Source organism: Euleptes europaea, chromosome 6 (assembly GCF_029931775.1).
Source record: "Euleptes europaea isolate rEulEur1 chromosome 6, rEulEur1.hap1, whole genome shotgun sequence".
Taxonomy (NCBI): domain Eukaryota; kingdom Metazoa; phylum Chordata; class Lepidosauria; order Squamata; family Sphaerodactylidae; genus Euleptes; species Euleptes europaea.
In genome coordinates this window covers 78,351,888-78,376,438 of record NC_079317.1, presented here as the reverse complement: position 1 = coordinate 78,376,438, position 24,551 = coordinate 78,351,888, and the positions used below count along the sequence as shown (strand labels likewise).

At 39.6% G+C, this 24,551-nt stretch overlaps 1 protein-coding gene across 1 annotated transcript in view; it reads right to left on the bottom strand.

Moving 5' to 3' along the window:
• The window catches only part of ELP4 (elongator acetyltransferase complex subunit 4), a 179,974-nt gene that overhangs the window by 85,357 nt on the left and 70,066 nt on the right, over nt 1–24,551 (bottom strand). Inside the window, exons 8-9 of the mRNA XM_056851933.1 lie at nt 6,583–6,691; nt 3,093–3,199 (exon numbers count right to left, since the gene is read on the bottom strand). Coding sequence (XP_056707911.1) covers nt 3,093–3,199; nt 6,583–6,691 — 216 coding nt within the window. The remainder of the gene's footprint in view (nt 1–3,092; nt 3,200–6,582; nt 6,692–24,551) is intronic.

The window sequence follows — 24,551 nt, the reverse complement described above, 5'->3', positions numbered from 1 at the left end:
TAATGACCGGACCTAAGCTGGCCTCCAAACCTTGCCCTGCTGATGCCTCAAGCTCTTTGAAGTCTGACCATCGTACCTGGCAAAACAACAGTGGGAACTAGACTGGTGTCAGATCTAATCAAGTTGCCTGCCTCAGCATAGCTAACTACGGAGTACACTAATTGGCCCAATTGCGGATTATACCTTTTGCTACAGATTCAGGACAATAATTTAGTCAAATGATGGTTTTTATCTCCTTCTAATTAAGATTCCGAAGTAGGAAGAAATAGGATTAGACAAGCTAACTTCAAAATTGTGTGTCTTTTAAAGTGGTATGAACTGAGAGTTTCTCTGTTTTTTAAATATGTTCAGTGTTATGAAATATCAAGCAAACATTTTGGCATGAACATAATTCTGTCATTTCCACCAAGCAGCAAACTAAAAAATATACTCACAACTATACTTTTAAACCAGGAGTCCAATACTCAGTACCAAAACGTATACTTTCCAGAGCATAAACTTGAAGTACCGTTTTTGGGTTGCATATTAAAATAGAAAGAGCTTAAAGTAATTTTAATTCTATTATTTGCTTATCAATAATAAAACAAGGACACTTAAGCTGTTTCTTTATAAGCATATTGTAAAGAAAACAGTGACAGAGCAGGACAACTGTAATAGAAAAACCAGGAGTTAAGAGGAACTCATTCAGTGTGCCCATTACAATGTTGTTACCTGAAAAAACAACTCTAGTGATGAAAATGTGACAAAGCAATATTGTTCCAAGGTTCTTCTGAATTCCTACATTGAGATACTCATCTGTTTTTCAAAGAAATTTGCTTTCATTGCTATGACCATATGACCACACTGTACCCTGCTACTTAACATCTACAATCTTCAACCTCTGCATCTATCATTTTGTTCAAGAACATGTTGAGTTTTCCAGTGATTTTGTAAATGACAATACATTCGGGTTACAATTCATGTCATTTGCTATTCATCATTTTTAATGTGAGTACCCAACATGTTATTTTGTTCTCACTGAATTTTTAAATGTAATATCTTTGTCTTCATTATAAATTCATCTTCCATGTACAGAATAGAGAATAATAAACTGTGCTTCTGTTTTTCACTGTACAAAAACATAAAATTGTGTTTATACTTCTCTATTTTATACAGGGAAGATGATCTTAGCCAGAAAAATGAGGATTATCAGGACAATGCTGTACATTCAAAGAATAAGGATTTGGTTTATCATGCAAGAGTTTTCTCTCCAGCAAGAACGGAAATTAATGTACAAAGGGCACACTCAAGGAGGGCTGGAATTATTCAAGTAGGTCATCTATGAAACTCTACAGTTTTTTCCCCAGTGGGTTTCTAACGTTGCTAAATTGAATGTCCTTACTCATAAGCTATATAAATTCTTTATAGTGGGGGCACTGAGTTTCAACTTTGCAGCAACACAACACTGATAATCAGAATTTTTATGGACGGGGGAATCTTCTGATCCCAGCTTCCTCATGAAAAAATATTCAATTTAGTGATGTAGACATTTATTGCAGTAGAAGAATACTCTGTCAGCTTGCCTATATCAATGAAAACAATGACAGTTCCTGCATTTTAAACCACAGCATGAATATTAAGGTCTCTTACTCTACTAGTGATTCAGAAGATGAATAGCCTTTTGATGAAGTGAAATTATGTTAAAATGAACTACGGTACTGTAGCATTTAGTTCCATTAAATGTATTCTTTCCTGAGAACTGGAGGGGGGGGGAATCACAAAGGAATCACCCTCTGTTAAAAAGGGGGGGAAATGATACAACAATCTTCATCGTACATTTATTTGGCTTTAAGTGGCTTTTAAAGAGAGCATCTCCAGTCGAGAAACTTCAAGTACTCATGCCGTGATGACCTGGCCGAAAAACTGGCTTCTTGATTAACTATTAACTACTTTCAATAGGGCTAGATAATTAAGGACACTGATGACCATTATTAGGAGGAGGCACTTTAATTTGTCACTAGATAGGCTCTTTTCAACAATTTATAGGTTAGTGCAACTCGCCATTGTGGAGAGGGAGAGAGAGGGAGAGAGAGAACCCTTAAGTTACCTTATCAAGTGGGCAGCTAAAGAGGGCAGAGGGTCAAACAAGGGCCAAAGTGGTCACTTAAGGGTGAAATCCCAAACACCAAAGCAGTGCCAAGCCACATTGATCATCATTTGATGATGAAGTAAAAAATATGCTAATATATTGGTGGCAATTCTTCCTTTTATGGTTTCAAGCAGTTTAAGACAAGTGGCCTGCTTAACAGCTTTTCATTAGAAATGAGATTAAACTGAATGATTTGTCAGGCTGCTTGGCTATTTTATGTCTTTGGTTTAAAAGCTGCACACACTGTACTGATTACTACCCCCACCTCCCCACAAAACTATCTCGGTTTTCCTCAGGATTTCCTTGGTTAATAAATATATCAGCTCTAATTGCTTAATAGTTCCATTGCATGTGCTCTTTATCACAATTAAAATGAGCTAATGTTTTGTATTGCTGCTTGCTAGCCAGAGACTCTGCATAAAGGTCAGAAAAAAAGTTTACATTTAGTTTAAAAAATAAAATAAAATAAAATCAGCATAAATGATACTGTTTTTAAATAATAAACACAACCTAAAGGCATTTCCAGTAAGGTGAAGAAAATCTTTTTTGAATACTGATTTCTCCCTTACACCATTTCAATCTGAGGCATCACACATTAAAAACAGTCAACTGAAGTAATAACATGTAGACACTTTCCCACATACTAACACAAGTAAAATCAAGACATTAACATTTAATTAAAAATGCTCCTGATATCTTTACAAAAATGTATGTCAGGCTTGGTTATTGAAAGTTGTGACCTATTTTTAGTCATTCATTTTAAAATATTTTTTGTGAACATGGTAATATTTGTATTGTACAAATCTGTTTGTTTTTCATCGTAAAAACAATGTTTTATAAAGCCATTCCAAGCACATAAGTCCAGCTAAAAAACTATGCAAATCTGATCCAAATGTAGACAAACATTTAAGAAAAGATTCCACTTTTCTTCCAGAACTGTATTTAAAAAAAAAAAAAAACTTACCTCGATAACGAACAGCTTCCTTCTCAATCTAAAAGCAAGGTCCTTCGTGTCTGACACATTACAGTTCAAGCTATTAAGCCGAGGAATCTGACGTATGTGGATCAAACCTTGTGAAAAGGAAAAGTAATGGAGGAAAAAATTAAGAAAATGCTGATATCCAGATGCGTAAATTAATGTCTTGCAGCAGAATTCAGTATATTTACACACACTCATCCTCCCCTCTTTAAACCGGAGCTTACGACCAGGAGCAATGAAGCAAACGGTGCGATTATACTCAAGTAATCAAGCAGAATAAGATAAACAGAAATCCTTGTGCGAGGAAAACTAATTGCACTTTGGTACAGAGGTACAGATGTAAAGAGGGATCTTAATACTTGTCAAAACTACAGCCGGTTTGTGTGTGATTTTCTCTTGTATTTACAGTAAGCAAATATGGCTATCACCTTGCATGCTGCCCACGGCACCGCTGAGTGATCTTTATTTTATTAAATGCACCAGTAAGCAGCTAGCAAAGCAAGGCTCATGGGTTACTGATAACAAGTGGCGCTCTAATGAAAAGTATTTTGTTTTGCACCTTGATAATGACTTTTTAAAAACTCTCGTGGGAAGCAGAACTGTTGTGTGATAAATTTTAACTACTCCATAAACACAACACAAATTCTTTTCTACACGCAAGACTTCCAATGAGCTTGCTGGAATTCTATTACAATACTAGGCACACTGCAAGCTCTGCATTCTGTCAACTGAGTCTCAAGCTGATTTCTTCTGACAAGGATGCTAGATGATTTCTGCTATGCAGCTTAATATAGTTCCTGAACAACCCAAGGGTCATTTTCCACAGTAGAAAATGAGAAATATTTTAGAAGACATCACAATTAAAGCTTGCATTAGTTATTCAACAACTTCAAGGAAGGTAAAAAAATACTGGATTATTCAAATTGCATTTTTGGAAGCAGTCTGAGTTTTGTGAGCCTCCTTCTCAAATGTAAAGTAACAATCAATGTTTTAAGGGAGAAATTAGGGAGTTTATGTACACATTATAATATCAAATCAGTATTTTTAAAGGAACTAATTGCTTTCTAAATCATCTAAAATATTACCAATTTGAATTTCTGAATGTTAGAATTTAATTTTTGTAGAATACAATGCAACAGCAATATATAGGTCACATACAATTTCATTTATATAATGGTCAAAACATTGGCCCCAATCTACCTAAAGGTACTGCACATTGAAACTTATGGAGCAATTGAGTCACAGCTATCTTGATTCCCATTACTTTCAGTGGTACTGTCACAACTAACTTTGACAGCATGGAAACCATTACTTGAAAGCAAGTTGCAATGATGTTTAAATTAAACTTGGTTCCATGTAATAGCCACAATTCAAGCTATACATTTGTGTGTGAATGATACTGCATATATAGCTAGAACATCCTTTGATGTTTTCTGCTCACAAAGAGACAAGCCACTGTTCAGTTCTGAAACCAGTTTGCCTCTTCAGAGGAGGCATTATTTGAAAGTAAGTGCTGCCAGAATACCTGTGCATTAATTATTTCTTTTTATCGCAACCACTATGTTTAGAATTGCATAAAAAGGCAATATAAATATGATTAACCCAATAAAGTAAAGCCTATTTCTTGGTTAAGGTTTCCCTAGCTCAGGATGTCTCTACCTATTAGCAACAGACTGCATTTTCTCTGGTACCTGTCCACGGCAAACCATTGTCCCTGTTTTACTTTTGAGGAGCTCTGAAAACAGAATACTGTTAGTGTGTTGAATCACTACATCGCTAGAAAACATCACTGAATGTGTTTGAGTTACAGCTATCCATAGCAAATGCAAATCCTACCCACTATAAGATTAAGAATATTATTAAGCATTTTTACTAAACAAGAAAATGTGTTCCAGTCAATTTACAAACATACAGTACTTAAGAAGCCAATGCAGGACTGTTTAAATGAATACAACAGGTTGACAAACAATATGTGTGCATGTGCTAAGGCAATGAACATTCCTGTGAGAATAAGGGCTTTAATTACTCTTTAATCCATGAGTATCCTTATTTTCTTCAGTTAAATATCACAGGTAATGCATTTTCTAATGAACAGTTCAAAACTGTATATACCAAACAATGTAATTTATAACATCATAAACAGTGCAAAAGTTGTGGCTTTTACCTTGGAAACTTTTTACTTCTTTGCAGAACTTTTGGAAAACAAATTTCTCAAGCATTTAGAGAATTCTCCAAAAGTTTAAAAACAAACTTTTAAATAGTGGAGGAACATAAACACAAAAAGCCGGATGGTTAGCACAGAAAGGAACATACATTTTTAAAAAGAAATTACTATGCCCAAACATATTACGAAAGATGTTTATTGTCTTAAATATCCCCACCACTATAAAAAGAGATCCATCGTATCCAACTGGAAATATCGTATCTGACTGCATCAGTGCTACATGGGGCCTGTTCGAATGGGGGGAAATAGTGAATTATTTTTCTTCAGTAGCTTTTGTTCTCTATTTTGGTGCGTATACAGTGACTACTGCAAGAAAATAATTTCTACGTATTATCTTCTGATTGAACAAACTACAGCCTTAGCCTTGCTGACACAAAGTTCCAGAACACTATCCAATCTGCATTTCCCTATCTAATGGAGAACAGCATTTCCATATTCTTACAACTTTTATAGCAGAGCTCAAACAAGCAGCAGTCTTTTGACTGGAGGTTTCCATGGAATTACAGTAGTGCCACAATACTAATAGTAGTAATTTATGCACACTCAAGCCACTACTCTGTATTAGCTAAAACTGTCATTCAGAGCTTAGCCTCACAGTAAGTTTTAAACTTTAACAAACTGTATTATAAGAGCTTTCACCAAAAGAAAAAGAAAAACCTGTGGAAAAGGACCATATAAAAATGTTAGGCATTTCAATCACCCATTAAAACAGTTGCACAGAAAATGTTTCTACAACAAAAGTCCTATCATATACAACTTAAATTTTATTCCAGCTTGATTTTTGTCTTAATGAAAATCAAGTAAATTAATTATGAATCTTTAGATGGAAAGCTTTCCGCCATGTTGTATCATTTAGGTATTTGTTTACTGAAATATATTACTGATCTCTATTTAGTTGACAGTTCAAAACTATTGATTTCATGACAATTTCAGTTCACTGGTCAGACAATTGCCAAACCTGCTCTGCATGTGAATCCCCCAAAGCCTGCCTGTTGAGATGTACATCTGATTGAGCCATGCCTCAGTAATACAGCATGACAACATGCAAGGAATTGCCATGTTTCCTTAATGCATTTTAATGAAAAACTGCCTAAATCAAAACAGGTTAACAAGGTGAACCATAAAGAGGGATATTCAAAAATTAAATCAAATTCTACTTTATGGCAGATACTCCAATTGGTGGGTAAACTGCTCTAAGTGCCCCAGAAGCACTTAGGGTAGACATTTTGCATTGCTAAGGATGGAACTTACCATGGTAATCCTTGTATAATGGATTGGTTTCTCTCTCCGAGCCGATAAATGATTCAAGACCAACTACCATATCTGACAAGTTAGTAACACGTTCCATAATTGCTTTATTCTGTAAAACATGGAAACAAAATGCACAACCCATGTGATAAAAAGGTAATTAAGGTTCAAAGAATAGTTCTTTATCTACTTAATGACAAATTGAAATAAAAATAGGTCATCAATACCCAGAAATTACTTAAAATGTGTCTGATAGTCTATATCTAAGGGATATGGACTACTCCCCCATCCAAAGAATTGTAACATTTTAATATACTTTTTATTGTTCAAATTACAGTGAAATACAAGGGATATACAGCATTACATATACATAAGGCATGACCCAGCCAAAGTTAAACACATTCAACCCAAATTGGATTTCAATGGCAGAGTTAAGCAGGTATAATAGGAAGGAACCAATATGTTTATTACAGTACCCTGAATACGTTTAACATTATTATAATTCTTGCATTTAGTCACATTTTTTTTAAACTTTAAAAGCCCTGGACTGCCAGTAAGGGTTTTTAAATTTATCATTTTGTAAATAGAAAAATAACTTATAAGTATTTCCCTGAATGTAGCAAAAGTGATTTATGAGCAAAACTTGTTTTCCATGCATGGATGACTGTTCCAGATCCACACACAAATGGATGCTGCTGGGAGGGGACATATCTGGAATGTATATCCTGATTGCCATGTGAAAGGGGGTGGAATACTGAATCCAGCACCTTCTTTTTTCTCTTCCAACAGATGAACACATGAAGCTGCCTTATACTGAATTAGACCCTTGGTCCATCAAAGTCAGTATTGTCTACTCAGACCGGCAGCAGCTCTCCAGGGTCTCAGGCAGAGGTCTTTCACATCACCCAGTTGCCTAGTCCCTTTAACTGGAGATGCTGGGGATTGAATCTGGGACCTTCTGCATGCAAAGCAGAGGCTCTACCATTGAGACACAGTCCCCCCCCCCCCAAATTAGATAATTTGACCAATTAAGTGTGTGGGAAGGGCAATGATTCTAACCCCATCCTCCAGTTTGTTTGATCTATATTGAGGCAGGCAATGGCAAACCACCTCTGAATGTCTCTTGCCTTGAAAACCATACCAGAGCTGCCATAAGTCAGATGTGACTTGAGGGCCACTGTGTGAACTTGGACTGCTGCATTTGATGGACCTTGGTCTGATCCAGAATGGCCTTTCTTGTGTTTATTGCATTAATGTTTAATAAAAACTGACATTGTACACATATATTTGCAAAGTAATTAATGCTAACAAGCACTGCCATATCAATTCTATACTGTTTTGTCTGTTCAAAGATTTAGCAACAGGAAGTTCTCTTCTAGGAGTTCTCATACTTTGTTTAATATCTTACATGTTAATTCTCTTCAGATGAAATCAATGGGATTTTAAACTGCTTAACTTTGGTGGACTCTACCTAGATTGTCTTATGTTAATAATGACTAAAAAGTCTATTTCCCACTTCATTCTTTATGCACATGTAGATCTTACTAAACCTACAGGATATGCTTTTTAAAAGTTTACTGGAAACACACAAAGGCTGTCATTGTATGATACATTTGAAGAGATCGAAAAGGATCCTGGATTCAATTCACAAGGTATGACCTCTCAGCAACAAATAACAAAATCTGGCCATAATATGCTACTCACCCAAAGACTGAATGCCACCACACTACCTGCAATTATTTTCACAGTACCAAATTGGATTGTCAGACAAATAGCAAAAAAATGAAGCACTGTTTTTATTGGGTACCGGATCACTAAACTTAGTTTGACATTACTGTCTCTAGCTATGGCAATCCTTGATGTCCCAAAGAAAGGGAAATTGGGACAAGAAGCAGAAATAAATCTCTTTCCAAACTCCTGTGAGCAACTGCTAATGCAAAAAATAAAATAAAAAATGAACAATTAAGATACCCTTCATAAAGGTATCAAGTTCTGTCTTTGCCAGTTTTTGTTCTAGCAAAGAGATTATTACAAAATCTGACATTACTTATAGAAGCCCCTTTTACTAACTTGTATGCAAGCACTTGTTTTCATAAGACCTAGAGCTGCATCTCTGCTGCAACTCCTTGATGTATTTACAGATTACAGTTGTAAATGACAATTTCCATGTTCTCAATAGATCAATTTCTAAAAACTAAATTTTGGCTGTAATGTAAACTGCTTAGTCTATCAGAAACACTTCCCGAACAAGCATTCACTGCACTTAAAAAAAAAGTTATAATTATGTTGTCATCAGCTAATATCCTGAGATCTTCCACTTCTCTTTTTTCCAACGCATATATCATCAAATACAGGACCTTACAGTTTGAACTTATTGGATTTCTATTATTCACAAAATATCTAGTTTACTCCTAATTTGGTGACACACATTTCCCCAACACACGTCTCCTTCCTCAAGTGTTCTTGAAAAAACTCTACTATTTGCTTTTCTCCAACTTGAAAGTTTGGCTCTTAGAAATTCTATTATCTTCCCTTTTTTCCTTATTAATCTTATTATACATAATAATACCACACTCTGACATTCACTACAATACAAGCAGACTAGAGCACCCTTTCTAGAAAAAAGTTTTCTCCAAACAGAATATCAGATTCATTGGTTAAGATGCATCCATGCTGTGTTTGTGATGAACCCATACTGCATCAAACCTCTGTTATTCTTTCCTGGTTATCTTTCATTATTTCTTACTGTTTGTTCTAAAGTTTCCTACCATTTCAAACACATATTCTTTTTCCTTGAAGAAAGGTAAAATATTAGCTATTGTCTATTTATCAGGGAGTTCCCACCTGAGTTTGATTTATTAAAAAATGTTGCTAGTGTGCTTCTTTCATATGGCAACTCAATTAATATTTTGGAATGGAATTGCTTCCTTCCTTTCTGAGAGTGAATTAAGAGCTTTACAGTGCATGTTTCACCAGAAGTCCCACTATGTTCAATGGGGCTTATTCCCAGACAAATGCATTACCCTCATGTATATCAAAATTATCCTAATCTACATTATCTTCCTAACGAAACCCAAGGGTTGTACTAGCCAAGATAGGAGAGGTTCCATAAATGAATGCAGTTAATTTTAAAACTGTGAGACAGCACCCCCTCTCTGAATTTTGGATCTGGGCTGCAGTTTAGGGAGTGAAGTTTGTCAGAATGTTCTCCTGTATTGTTTTCTTCACCTCAAATACCTCTCCTCACTAGCCATTTGCCAAGGAAACATACATGCAATACAGAAGCAATTAACAATGGGTCATTTGAGATCAGTAAAATGATATGGGAGAAAGAGTTAGCTACCACCATAGTAAGAAAAACTACAATTTTTACCAACGCAAGTAGCTACTACAGTCACACTGCCAATGCAAATAACACTCATATGATGATATTTCCAAAGGATATGTTTGCATTGGCTCTAAGTACTTCAGCATGTGAAGACATGACAGAAAAAGTTGAAACATTTCTCCCTACTCCCACAACCTTTGGATGGCTGGTATATCAACAAGGTTATTCTACTATTCAAGACAAGAAGGTGTCTGCAAAAGCAGATATTCTCCTCCTCCTCTCATCAGCTGGCTGTGCAACTTGCAAATCTTCTGCAGAGGGTCAGAGAAACCTTCTGAATAAAATGGCATCCAGCCGAGTAGGCTGCAGGAGGAAGTGAGAATGGGACGTAACTGCTCCGCTCTTGCATTAAATGGAGAGCACATCAGAGCTAGGCTTGCTCCACTTGAGCAAATAGGAAATTTTACCGGATTCCACCTTCTTCCAGTAGCCTGCCTCCTTTCACACTGCATGGCATATTATTCAAGGGGGTTGCCCTATGATGAATCAAAATCTGGAACAGTAAGAAAACTCAACCCAGGCGTTTCTGGGCACACATGGGACTGCCGGGGGTGGGGGGGAAGGAAGTCAGGAAAGATTTGCTTCCCTAAACACCTCCTACTTGGATTGTAGAAAACTACAGGAGGATCTATCTAACAATGTGGCAAATGAAGGTCAATGTTAGTAAATGTAAAGTAATACACACTGGACCAAAAAATCTTAACTTAAAATATATGTTAATGGGTTCTAATCTGGATGAGATCTTGTTTGAAAGAGAAAGTTTGAAAGAGATCTTGGTGTTATAGTGGATAGCTCAATGAAAATGTCAATTCAGTGTGTGGCAGCAGTAAAAAACAGAAACTCCATGCTGGGGATTATCAGGTAAGGGACTGAGAATACAACAGCCAATATTGTAATGCTCTTGCATAGAACAATGGTATCCCTGCATTTAGAACATTGTGTATAGTTATGGTTGTGTATTTCAAAAAGGATAGTGCAGAGCTTGAAAAAAAAAAACCTCAGAAAAAGGCAACCAAGATGATCAAGCGGTTGGATCACCTATCCTATAAGGAAAGGCTGAGAGTCTGGGACTTTATAGTTTAGAATAAAGAAGGCTAAGGGGGGCATGATAGAGGTTTATAAAATTTTGCAGGAGGTGGAGAGAGTTGACAAGGAGAACTTCTTTCTCTTCCAAAATACTAGAACTCAGGGGCACCCAATAAAGTTGATGGGCAACAGGTTTAGGACAGACAACAGAAAATACTTCTTTATTTAACAAGTAATTAAAATGTGGAGTTTATTGCCAGTGGAGATAGTGATTGACATGAGAATACATGGCTTTAAAAGAGGGTTAGACGGAATAATGGGGGATAGGTCTATTAATGGCTACTAGCCGTGGTGAGTAAATTGAAACTCCATATTTAGAAGCAATAAACCTCTGAAACCCAGTGCTAGGAAGCAAGATAAGGGGAAGTCCTTGGCCTATGCTCTGTTTGTTTGCCTTACGTGGCAACTGGTTGGCCAATGTGAAACAGAATGTTAGACTACAGGAACCACTCATCTGATGCATCAGGGTTCTTCTTATTCTTGTTCTGAATGTTGCAAGATATAAACATTTCAGATAAGTGAGAAATTTAATTTTTCCTTATTAATTGCTGACACCCACAACTTACATGTAATAATACCCAAATTCAATATATTACAATACTTCCATATGACATCCACAAAAAGAAACACATTTAAAAATCATACCTTATAAACAGCACTTTAAAAGATCAAACTAAAATAGTGTTCAAAGGGAAGCATTACAAAAAATCCATTCACAGAACAAAGTGGTGCTTTCCCTTCATATTGCAGGCCCCCCTCCCTCCCTCTGAAAAGCTGCTCTTGGGAGGCCTTCTGAAGAATGATGTGGGATGGGGCATTAAGGATTTCAGTAAGAAAGGGGAATTGGCAACAGTCCCCCCCAGTTTCACAAATGGAAGCATCCCTTGTGCTCATGCATTACAAGTTTAGATTGAACCCATTTACTTGGTGATAAGTCTTATTTCTTTTATAAAAATGGCCTGATGATCTTAGCAGCAGTACATATTTCTACTACCAAAGACAGGTAAAAATTTAAAACGATTCATAGCTTACCAAAAAGACGTGAAGATGATATATAATAAAATAGATGGGGAGTAACTGTATCAAAAGACCACTACAATTTAACTGCTCTTAAATTATCAAGAAAGCTCAGAACAGAAGTGCTGTGCATACACGATATAAAATGGATGGATTATTGCACTTGTCTCAGAACTATATATGCCCCACCTAGAAACTAGTGGAATGTGGGAGTTAGGCTACATTAAGCCCTGTGGTGATTTCTTCCTATATGCAGCAGATTGTGTCTTCTGATTTTAACTGATGTAACAAAATTCTCTTAGCTTGGGCACTAGTTCCCTTCACTAACTTATTATTTTGGAAAACCTGAATTATTTTTGTTGTTTTTGCTCTTTCAACAGAGATGTGGTGAGCCACTGAGAAATCTGCAATAACATGTTATTTTAGACAGTAATTTATCAACTACTTGTGCTCCATTATCTGTCAGAATGCATGAGTCCAGAATTGTCCTATTACATTTAACATTAACACAAAGGTAAACTGAAAGAGTAACTGTTTCACAGAGAGGTTCTTCCAGTGCAAAGCTTTTCCACCAGTTCACAAAAAGCATGCCTCTAAACAGTGGGGAAGTTTATTGAAATGTAGATAATTGTGGATCTTCCTCCACAGCAGTCCCATCAACTTTAGGAAAGTTAATTCTCAGAGTCACAGGACCTGTTTGGAGTAACAACCATATGCGTCGGAGGGCTGCAATGTGAAAAGAGGCAAAATCACTTCCGTATAGCTTTGTTGATATACGATGAAGTGAGGGTTACATAAGAAAAGCCCGGCTGGATCAGACCAAGGCCCATCAAGTCCAGCAGTCTGTTCACACAGTGGCCAACCAGGTGCCTCTAGGAAGCCCACAAACAGGACGACTGCAGCAGCACCATCCTGCCTGTCTTCCACAGCACCTAAGATATTCAGCATGCTCCTCTGATCCTGTTTGGAGTAACAACCATATGCGTCGAAGGGCTGCAATGTGAAAAGAGGCAAAATCACTTCCGTGTAGCTTTGTTATTATATGATGAAGCGAGGGTTACATAAGAAAAGCTCGGCTGGATCAGACTAAGGCCCATCAAGTCCAGCAGTCTGTTCACACAGTGGCCAACCAGGTGCCTCTAGGAAGCCGACAAACAAGACGACTGCAGAAGCACCATCCTGCCTGTCTTCCACAGCACCTAAGATATTCAGCATGCTCCTCTGATCCTGGAGAGAATAGGTATGCATCATGACTAGTATCCATTTTAACTAGAAGCCATGAATACCCCTTTCCTCCATGAACATGTCCACTCCCCTCTTAAAGCCTTCAAAGTTGGTAGCCATCACCACATTTTGGGGCAGGGAATCCCACAATTTAACTATGCATTATGTGAAAAACTTCCTTTTATCTGTTTTGGGGTTATTTTGCCCCCTTCCCCTGCCTTACTAGTGACCTTGTGACTTGTTTGGTTGATGCATCATGCGGCCCCATGCCCTGGGAATAAACAAGGATTTGAAGGGACTGATAGGGGAAGGGGAAATGAAGAAGCTATCCAGCTGTCAGCTCCTTCTACTAATAGATCTTTATTCATCAGGAGTGGATCTAAACCCACTAGTTTGCTCATATATGTGAACATGAGAAGCAACTGTGGAAGTCCTCAACATGTGCTTGGAGATGGGAATCCCTCCCCTTGACGCTTTTCTGGCACTTACCTTACTCTCCTTGAACGGCCAGACCAAACTGTTACTCAGGCTTTTAACAAAGAGATTCCATGTATTTAATCTATTCTTCTAGTCTGGTTGTAGCTTGAGAACTGTTTTATAAATATAATTTTAGGATGGTGAATGTTGGCTTTATGCTGCTTTTATGCCCCACTTGCTTTTATGACTAATTATTTAAAATTTGTATGCAATTGATTTATTATTGTACTGCATCTTTTACTTTGTGAGTTATCTTGAGAAGGTCTGTGGGGCAGTGGCAGCATATACATTTTCTAAAAAATTTTTTTTGCCTTTGAGTTATTTTCTATGTGGAAGCCACATGCAACAAACAGCAGTAATTTAAGTGGTTGTGGGCAAAGGAGTGGGAAAAGCAGTGTACAACTGCACTGCTGAATCTAAAGTACAGGTGGCCATCCTGCAGAACTGGTTCCACAAACAGCGCAGACAACAGAAAATTGTTTACCTCCCCCCTTGGAATGTATGGGGCCCAACGCACTCAGTATATACCAGTGATGGCGAACCTTTTAGAGACCGAGTGCCCAAACAGCAACCCAAAACCCACTTATTTATTGCCAAGTGCCAATACGGCAATTTAACCTGAATACTGAGGTTTTAGTTTAGAAAAAACAACTCATACATTCACATATTTTTTGGTAAAAGAAAAACACAATAAAAGAGCTTTCAATGATACAAACAACTTTTTATTGAAAGGTAAAAGTTTGCATTTGGCGTGCATCTCTCCAGGACTTGTCCTCTGCTCAGCCACCGGACATTATTGTACATAAGTAAACAATTACACTGTGCCTGAACCTCCTCAAGAAGCGCTTGAAACTGTCGACAATTCAGAGCACAAGCCATGATGTAATTCATCATTTTTGTGACATCTTTGAGGACATCGTCAATTTTTTTAAACAATTAATGTGATTTTTGCTGTTGTGTGCATGCTGATAATTTGTCTACCCTTGGCTCATACTTTGTAAGTTTGAGAGCAACACATGCAGCACTCAGGTCATTTGTTAGCCTGTTTCTGGTGTCAGATTTGATATAATTCAAAGCTGAAAACAGCTGCTCACAAGCATAAGATGATCCAAACAAAGTAAGGAAAGCAATCCCAAGTGCTTTCATTGACTTAAAATTATTTGGCAGAGAATTCCACACTTTAGGGATTTCATTTTCAGAACTAACTGTGCTGTCCTTTGTCATCCCTTCTATCTTCTCAAGTGTTTCATGCAGGTCATAGAATTTATTTTTCCAGATAGAGCTTTCTTGAAATTCTATTAGCTACATTTCCAGATTTTCTAAACCTAACCAGTGTAGGCAGGAAAGATCAAGTTCTTCAAATTTGGCTTTATCTGGAGAAGTAAGAAAACACAGGGTTGTCTCCATCTTACGGAACTGTAAAAATCTGTTACTAAAATTCACCTTTGCAGCTGCTACAACGCTAGAAAATTCCTTGTAGATTTCCTGATGGGTTGTAGGATTGTCTGCAAATATTGTAGAATTTTCTAAATGCTTTTTTAGATGGGCGGGGCCCCAGACAAACTGAAGACGGGCGGGCCCCCTGACAAACAGCTGAGCTGCCCCGCAGCTCAGCTGAGAGGGGGCGTGGCAAGGTGCTCGGCCACAGTCTCCCCTGACCAAACTGAAGATGGGCGGGCCCCCCGACAAACAGCTGAGCTGCAGCCGCAGCTGAGAGGGAGGGCGCCAGCGCAGGCTTGGGGAGCATGGGCTTGGGGAGAAGGAGCACAGCCCTCAGCGCCCTCACCATGGCAACACGGCACAGCCCTAGGCAGACGCGACAGGTCCCTGCGTACCCACAGAGAGGGCTCGGCGTGCCGGATGCGGCGCATGTGCCATAGGTTCGCCAACACGGGTATATACTACATTAAAAAAAGTGTTATCCAGGTTAGATCGCACCTCAGACCTCCCATTTCGGCTTGGAAATACTTTGGAAGCGCCAGACATCTGTTTTTCCCCAAAACGCCAATACCATGATGTATTTCATTATGTCATTTCAAAACTGGCAATCCAAGGGGTGCGTTCAGTTACATACGCTATTCAGTTCTCCTCCCCTCTTTTTGCAACACCCAATGAAAAGCCTTTTCCCTCCCATCCCACCTTTCCCCTCCCCTCCCGTTTGCATCCACCAATCCCAACAAAAAAATGCAAGATCGTTGGACCAACACCTGAAAAGATGGCAGCTCTGTGATTAGCACTGTGCCAGGTACGGCTCATTTTCATTTTTTTTTGGGGGGGGGGAAATGCCTGCATAGTTTGTGATTAGGGTTTCCCTGCCTTGCAAATGAGGCAGTTCTTAATGGCGTACAGCGCTCCTTCGGATCAATGATATTGCGCATGCGTGAAAAAAAAGGGGAGGGGAGGCAGGGAAGCATCAGCGATGTAGACATGACGCAGTGCTCCCCCACGCTCCTCCTTGCGATATGACGATAAACCATCCTGGGAGCAATCTTAACAGGCATGGTGCGATCAGAAATGAAGAATACGCATCCAAAACACACACACCGAGCACGATAATATGCTGTAAATTGTTGGTGCGATAAGCCTCTATGAGTGTGGGGGGAGACCTGAATACCAATTTCTTGGCTAGAACTTTCCAGTGCTTCACACTGACACAGAATCCATAAATTTATTATACAGAAACCACAAATATGATTACACAGAGATCATGAAGAAGTTGTGCACCAGGGAGAAACAGGCAGCTGGCTTCCATGCCTGATTATGGCATAAAGTCAGGATTGCATTCCTGCTTGCCTCTTCTGCATCATGCTGCTGCCTGCTCCTTTGGGAAAACCACACTAAGGCACAATATGTTGTGTATGTCCTATAATGCATTCTACTGTAGCACCACTGATTGGGAGTGCAGAAATTTGGGGACTCACATCATAATGTTTTGCAGATCAAAAGAGAAGAGGGCTCGGAAAGTATTTTATAAATATTGAACTGGGGACTATTCTCAATTGGAGACCAGTGAAGTCACCATATATCTCTTGTGAAAGTATATCATAATGGAAAATACATGGTTGGAAATCAAGAATGCAATGACACACCCACTTAAAATGGGGCTTAGGTGTTATTTTCTTATTTAAGACCAATTAAAGAAAGGAGAGAGTTAAAAGACTTTCTAAACATTCTTTGTTTGGAAGCATTGCTATCTTGGAATTTCCAGCATGTACAAGATGGATGGATGAAATAAGAAGCAAGATAAAGAGATGCAAACATAGTCATGGGGAGAGAGGGTAGCTGAGATGTCATAAAAACTCTGCATGAAAGATGATGAAAAGAGGCTAGATGATCGCTACTGTGTGTGTTTGTTTTTTACTCCCTCACTCATTCAAGATGCAATGAAAGAGGTTTTTCCAGGACAAAGAAACTTAGTTAGAAACTGAGGACAGGATCACTATGTGAAGAGTAAGACGGAATAATGCCACAGAACTAAAAATATGTTCAAAAGGCAGCTATGCATACCCATCAACATTCTCTACAATATATGTAAATAAAGACACTCATGATATTGTCGAAGGCTTTCACGGTCAGAGTTCATTGGTTCTTGTAGGTTATCCGGGCTGTGTAACCGTGGTTTTGGTATTTTCTTTCCTGACATTTCGCCCGCAGCTGTGGAAGGCATCTTCAGAGGAGAGACACTGTCCTTCAGTGTCTCTCCTCTGAAGATGCCTGCCACAGCTGCGGGCGAAACGTCAGGAAAGAAAATACCAAGACCACAGTTACACAGCCCGGATAACCTACAAGAACCAAAGACACTCATGAATCTGAAAGGGGACAAAGAAGGAGTCAATCCAGGTCAGACGTTGTACCCCAACATCTTTATTTTTAGATATCGTTTAGACTATTTACAGGTTCCAGGTACAACACAATGTGAGCCATGTGCTGTTATTTTACAACTGAATAGCAAAACTGTTAAGAATACAGGTTTCCACAGCAGAAGATACGATCCAGAGCCTCTCTCAGTAGAACGGCTCAACTTTGAATCACAGGAAGAAGTCACAAGGAAGTGTCCCACTTATACTAAGACATTTTTTTTTGCTGTGTGTTGGCAGATGACAATGCTGCTCCTCACAACTGGTGGCTGCTCCAAGGGGAAAGAAGGTCTGGCACCCATCTAGGAGCCAGTGTGGTGTAGTGGTTAAGAGTGTTGGACTAAAATCATAGAAACATACAGTTGGAAGGGACCTCCAGGGTCATCTAGTCCAAGCCCCTGCACAATGCAGGAAATTTACAACTACCTCCCCCCCTTACACACACATATCCACTTTGATGGGAACTAAGGTGTCCTGAAGCTTTTCCCATACTCCAGGAATTTATATGGTTTCTCCTGCGTGGATACTTTGATGGGAAGTAAGTTTTCCGTTCTCTCTAAAGCTTTTTCCACACGTGAAGATTTTATATGGTTTCTCCCCGTGTGAATTCTTTTATGAGAAGTAAGGTGTCTACTATTAGTGAAACTTTTCCTACACTCCAGGCATTTATGATGTTTTCCTCTATGTGGATTCTTTGATGGGTAGTAAGGCTTCCACTATCACTGAAGCATTTCCCACACTCTAGGCATTTATATGGTTTCTCACCTCTGTGACTCTTTTTATGGGTAGTAAGGCCATTAGGTAGTAAGGTAGTACCTGGAAGTCCCAGTTTCAAATCCTCACTCGTGCCTTGGAAGCTCTCTAGGTGACCTTGGGCCAGTCATACTCTCTCAGTGTAATCTACCTCACAGGGGTGTTATGAGAATAAAATGGAGGAGAGGAGAATGATGTAAGCTGCTTTGGGTCCACATTGGGGGAAAAGGTTGGGCATAAATGAGTTAAATAAATAAATAAAATTAGGTGCCCCACAGGAGGAGCAGGCTTTTAAAAAAAGTTTACTGATGCTGGGCCCAAAAATGTATGGGCAGCAACGTGGTTGGATGGTCATGGTGGAAGCCTGGCCCTCCAGATGTCTGCCCGATGCCCAGCTGGGTAGTGGCAGGTGAGGCTTGCTGTTTTCTATGGCACCCTTTTGAAATAATATCTAAACTTCCACCAATAGCTGAGAGGAGGATTGTGAGATGGTAGATTGTGTAATGGCAGCAGATTGCTGGCAAATTCTATGATGTAACCTTCTGAGGTTATTGTGAGGATCCATGGGTCTTGAGTAATGTCCTGCCAAGAGTGCGGGTTTTCCAGTGTAGGATGCCCTGGATCTGGATTAAGGTTATCAAAACCCCTGTTTTGTTGTATGAGGAGGTTTAGGTGTCAGAGGCCTCGAACTTCTCCTGTGTGAAGGGAACTTCCTTTATGACCGGGAAGGGGGTTGAGTGTAAGAGGAGTATGGAGATTGGTAAGTAGAAGGAGAGTGAGAAGGCTGATAGTCCCTGCCCCTATAATAAGAATGGCCAGGCTTGTAATAATATTTAGCTCTTGGGGCGCAGGAGGAATAACTTCCAGAGTCCTGGCTGTAAGATTGTTTTTTCTGTGTGCATTTCAGGGCACCATCTGTATTGGAATAAAATAAATCAGTACTTTCAAAAGGAAGATCTTCAGTTCTAGCATGGGTCTCCTGAGGTAAGGTGGTAAAACATAACCAGGAATAATGCCTCAGGGAGATAGAGGTGGCCAGGTTTAAGGCAGATCAATCTGCCACATCCTTAGCAGATGATAATTTGTGTCTGGAAAGTTTAGAAGATTCCAAGTGGAGGAGAATGACCTACTTCTGTTCATCCTCTGGGAGGAAATCCAGATAACGGCCTATTTCTCTCCAAAAGAATAATTGCTGCCGGGCCATAATGGCCTGGTAATTGGCAATCTTAAAGCTGAGGGTTGAGGAGGAATAGATTTTATGGCCCAACCCATCTAATTACTGGTCCTTTCTATCAACAGGGGCTGAATGCTGGGTAACCTTGTTTTTGCCCACTAGGGAGTTAGCTGTGGGGTGGTGAAAAAGAAAGGGGCATCCTTCCTGTTTGGTCCTATACAAATATTCAATCTTTTTGACTGATGAAGTACAGAAGGTGGCCTAAGCCAAGGACCAATAGTTATGTCTAGGAGGCCATCCATAATGGGGAAGGCTACCAGCCCTGTGGAACTCCTGGGTGCATAACAGAGTCAGTGTCTGGTGGGGGTGGGGGCACAAGAGACCTCTGTCTGCAAAGAGTGAACCATGCAGATTAATTGTTCCCCCTAAAGATGGTAGCCTTCACTAGGGGAGTAAGTGGTAAGTTTGTCTATTGAGTCTTCCAGGGATGGCTCCAAAGACTCTGCAAACTAAAGATGGTCACAGGCCATGTTAAGAACTTGAAAGAAGGTAGATCTGGATCCGGTGTCCCTAGGAAGCCAAGCGTGATTGCCTAGCAGAATCATGGTAGTCAGAACTGTATGGATCCAAGTGGTGAGGAGCACAAGGACTCCATGGTTGAAAGTCAGAATAAGGAAAATGGGTTACAAGGTCATGTGTTGGATAAAGCCAGTCATAATATCATCAAGGGTCATGAGTAGGAGACCCTGGAGACAAATGGCTGGGCATGCTGTGCAAAGAACAGTTTGAACGTAGCAAGGAAGATCAAGTGACAGAACTAAGGTCAGGTTCAAGGAGCTCACCCCCAGATATGTTATTCACCAAAAGCAGACAGCAATTCAAAGGCGATAGTGTCTTAGGAATTGGTACCACTTCCTGGAAGGGTTCAAGGATTGGTTAGTCTGATACAGCTTCTTAGGACCATTGGTGTAATAAACTCTGGCTGGTCTCAGTGGAGGAAAAAGATGCAGGCTTCTTGTGGTGTCTATGTTTGAGGCAGCAGAGGTAAGAATCAAAACCATCATTTTGGTCAGAATGAAGGTCATATTCAAGGTCAACGGTTTTGACCTTGGGGCCGTAAGAACCAAGGACACATGGACTTGTCTTTCTGGGAGTTTCAAAGGACTTATGCGGTCCCTGGAAACTGAACTGGAAAGGGTTTTTCTCCAAAGAGCAGCCTTAAAGCAGGAAGCCCTGTCATGCCTCATTTCTGGTGTGAATGTCTTGAAAACAGAACATCTGGAAACATCATGCTTGTCATGAAAAAAAGGCACAGTAGGTGATCATCAGAGTGGGAAATTTTAGCTTCACAGCATGTGCATATTTTAAAGAGGGCTTTATGGGTCATGTTTGAAGGCTGAAAGCTCAGGTCTCTCACCCCTTTTTATTTTTTACAGTGGCTGCTGCAAGAGTTATATTTCGGCTTCCTTACTTCCCACCAAAAGAATTTTTTTTCAAAGAACTAGATAAATAGCAAGGAAAAAAAGAGTTGGATAACTATTCTCTCCACAGGAAGAAAAAAGGAGTTATGTCAGAGACAACTTCTCACAGTGGTGAGAGAGCTGAGGGAAGGGGCTGCTCCCCCTCCCTTTCATGTGGAAAAGGGTGGGAAATCAGCACGTGGGGGAGGAAGAAAAGAACACCCTCCATTGGCTAGGAGGTTTCTGAAACTCTCAGTGGCTGGCCTGTAGGAAACCCATGTGGGGCTGCACAGCTACCACAACGATGGACTGTATCATCCCCACCCACATGGCAGAAGATTGTATGCCATATCTCCAGAGACCTGTGTGAGGCAATTAATAATTAAAAGTAAAAACTAAGTTCAAACACAACAAGCCAATAAAACATTAATTCCACCAGTAAAACAAATAAATATATAGTCTTGTGATTATAAAATCACCGCCCAATAAAAGAAGCATAAAATTGTATAAAACCACATAAAAGCAACCAGTAAAACATAAATGGCAATTATTTTTATCTAGGGGACAATTTTTTTATATTTTTATGACAACTGAAAAAGACAGATATCTGGAAGAAAAGTTAAACCATTCTGCTAATTTTTGACTCTATGAGCACTGGATTCTAATGCCCCAGAAGAAGAACATTCTAATGAATTTCTATATAACAGCTATTTTATAATCATAAAAATGAAGGCAGTTTTCTAAATTGTCTAGAAGATTCTTGTTGTCAGTTTTCATGACAGGCAGCCCATTCCTCAAAGCCGCCGGGGACGGTGTGGCCAAGATGCTGCCGTGTCGCCTCCACAGAGGTTTCGTAGCTGCTGTGAGAGGAAAAAAGGGCTTTAAAAAAGAAATTTGGAAAATGGGACAAAAAGCCCCATAGAAAACAGTGATGCTGCGCCACCAAAAGGTGGTGCGGCAATGCAGTAGCATCAGGGGGTGTTCCTGGGCTGAAAGAGGCTACGAAGCTGCCTAATGGCAGCTGCCCCCCGGAATAGCCAGGAATGCCGGTGTGGGGACTTGTGCTGGCAGAACACCTGCAGGAGGCTGTGCTGGCATATGCAGGCTGCACTGCTGCCCCGGTCCAGGGGGCCTAGTGTAAGTGCCCCTACGCTGGTGTCCGTGCCAGTTTGCATGGTGGAAGAGGCATAGACTCTTCCATGTAGGGGTCACGCCACCTCCTATGGCCCCCCTTCAGGAATGGAATGTTAAAGGAACAAAGTTAATTGAATGGTAGTTTCCTCAAACTGGCAGAGGTGAATTCTCGGATATTTCATGCTATTTCTCCAATCCACCGCTCAGAAATTGTCTCTAATATATCTGGCTACTACCAAAAGGAAAAAAATCATTATTAGAGCCCATCATACGAGCCTGTGGCAGATTGATTATGAGTATTGTGAAAGTTCACTGGCTACCTTCGGACATTTACTGCTTTTCAGTCTATTCTACCTCACAGGGTTAATGCAAGGCAAAATGGGAAATACCCTTGACATGAGCTCTATGGAGAAAAAATGCTAGGTAAATGTACTAAATAAAATAGGAAAATAAATCCCATTGGCTTGGGAAACTTGGCTAGTAGATTAAAAAAAACATTTCTAGTGATTATAAAACAATATTGGGGAGATTTAAAAAACAAAGAACATCCCATGAAATGACATTTAGAAGCCTCATAGGAATTATGCTATAATTATGCACTTTTCTAGGCTGAGAGCACATTCCTGGGGGGGGGGGGAGCTCCACAGGAGCTGGCATGATACTGCTCCAGAATAAGTACCTGTTTAACCCAGGATAATAACCTGAGATAACCATCCTGGGTTCACACACACACTGGTGCCTGGGTGTCCCAGCGCAGCGCAGGCCTCCGCCACACTGGGACCTAAATCCCAGAAGTGGCAGGCTGCGCCAGTATCAGGGGAGCATTCCAAGGGGCAGAACTGACGTTAGTCAGTTTTTAACCCTTTTTGCCCTGGGAACACCCCCTTGAGCTGCGCCGTGGATGTGCCTCTTTTTCAGGGCAACAGACTTGTTGTTTGCAATGGGGCATCTACCCCTTTTTCTCTTTTTTCTTTTTAAAAAAGTCCTTTTCCCCTCCATGATAGCCGGGAAGCCTCTGAGGAGGCAGCATAGGTGCGCCGCTCCCAGCTGCCACAGATCTACTCCCCCCCTCAGGAATGGGCTGCCCCACAAACTGATCTGAAGCAACAAAATATCCAATAACTGCCATGTACTTCTGATTCAATTAAGCAAAACTTGATACTAAGGTTAAGTTCTTTTTATTTTATTTTAGAGATAAAGTAATGCATGTAACAGTCAATCTATTTGCCTGAGGTCACATAAGCAAATATTTGGAATAAACTTCAGTTTGCTGACTCCATGTGTGCTATCTTAAAATAAATTTATGCCACTTGGTTCCAATATTGCGCAGAAACCCCAGTAACTGATCAGTCACATGTTACACTGGGCATTATGCAAACATATGACATAATGGGGGCTAAGTGGGCAGCCTGAGATATACCTTTACAGGGATGGAGAAATATTTTTTTCATAAACCCTACTACAAGGCTGGTACCTATGCAACTACAGCACATATATTTTACACATAAGAGTATTAGACCTGCCCAAAATTGCTACTTTAATCTTAAAGAACACAATATGTTAGCTATCACAGCTCTTTACACAATGGTTTAAGAGGATATGATATACAAATGGAGAAACATAATTGATATTAAAGTGCCATTAATTTCAACAGTGTCTTCTTCCAAGTATCCTTAGAATTAACAACTTTCACCCAAACCAACAGTCATCTGAGGAAAAGGATGCTGGATCTTTTATTATTTGTCTGACAAGTTTGCCCTATTTTGCACAGATCTGGGGAGGGGGAGAAGATATATCGCAGGCAGTAAGACTTAAAGAAATATCCAAAATCTTATTAAAAATAAAGTACAAACTCTTTGATGCATTTAAAATGTTAGAAAAGCACTGCACCAAGAAGCTGCTGTGTACCTCCACTGCTTTCATAAAAGAGGATGTTAAGTAATTCATAAAGGACCAAACACATACTTGCCTACATAAGCAATCACCAACAACCAAATATCAAACCGAGCATCCATCTGATATTTGTAATCAAGTGGCAGGTTAAAGATACTGAATTTTACAACCAGCTTACACTAATCCCCTTTTGAGTATAAAATTATAGCCTGTCATAACGAACAGGCTGGCAAAGCTAGGTCCAGATGGGAGACTGGCTGGGAGAAAAAAGAAGAAGCTGAAATAGGTGGGGAAATGATGGAAATTTGACAGAAGACATGACTGCTCCCTCTGCTGGCAAGGCCCTCATCTGCTTTAATTTTTAACTAATGACTAGTTTTTCTTTAATTATTTATGATGCAGTCAATAAATAATGCAAGCTGCTCCATCTTTGGTCTGTTGCTGTGTGTTTTCACATTTCTGAACTCATCTTGCCCTATTTTACTAGAATAATCTGTGAGAATAAAAAG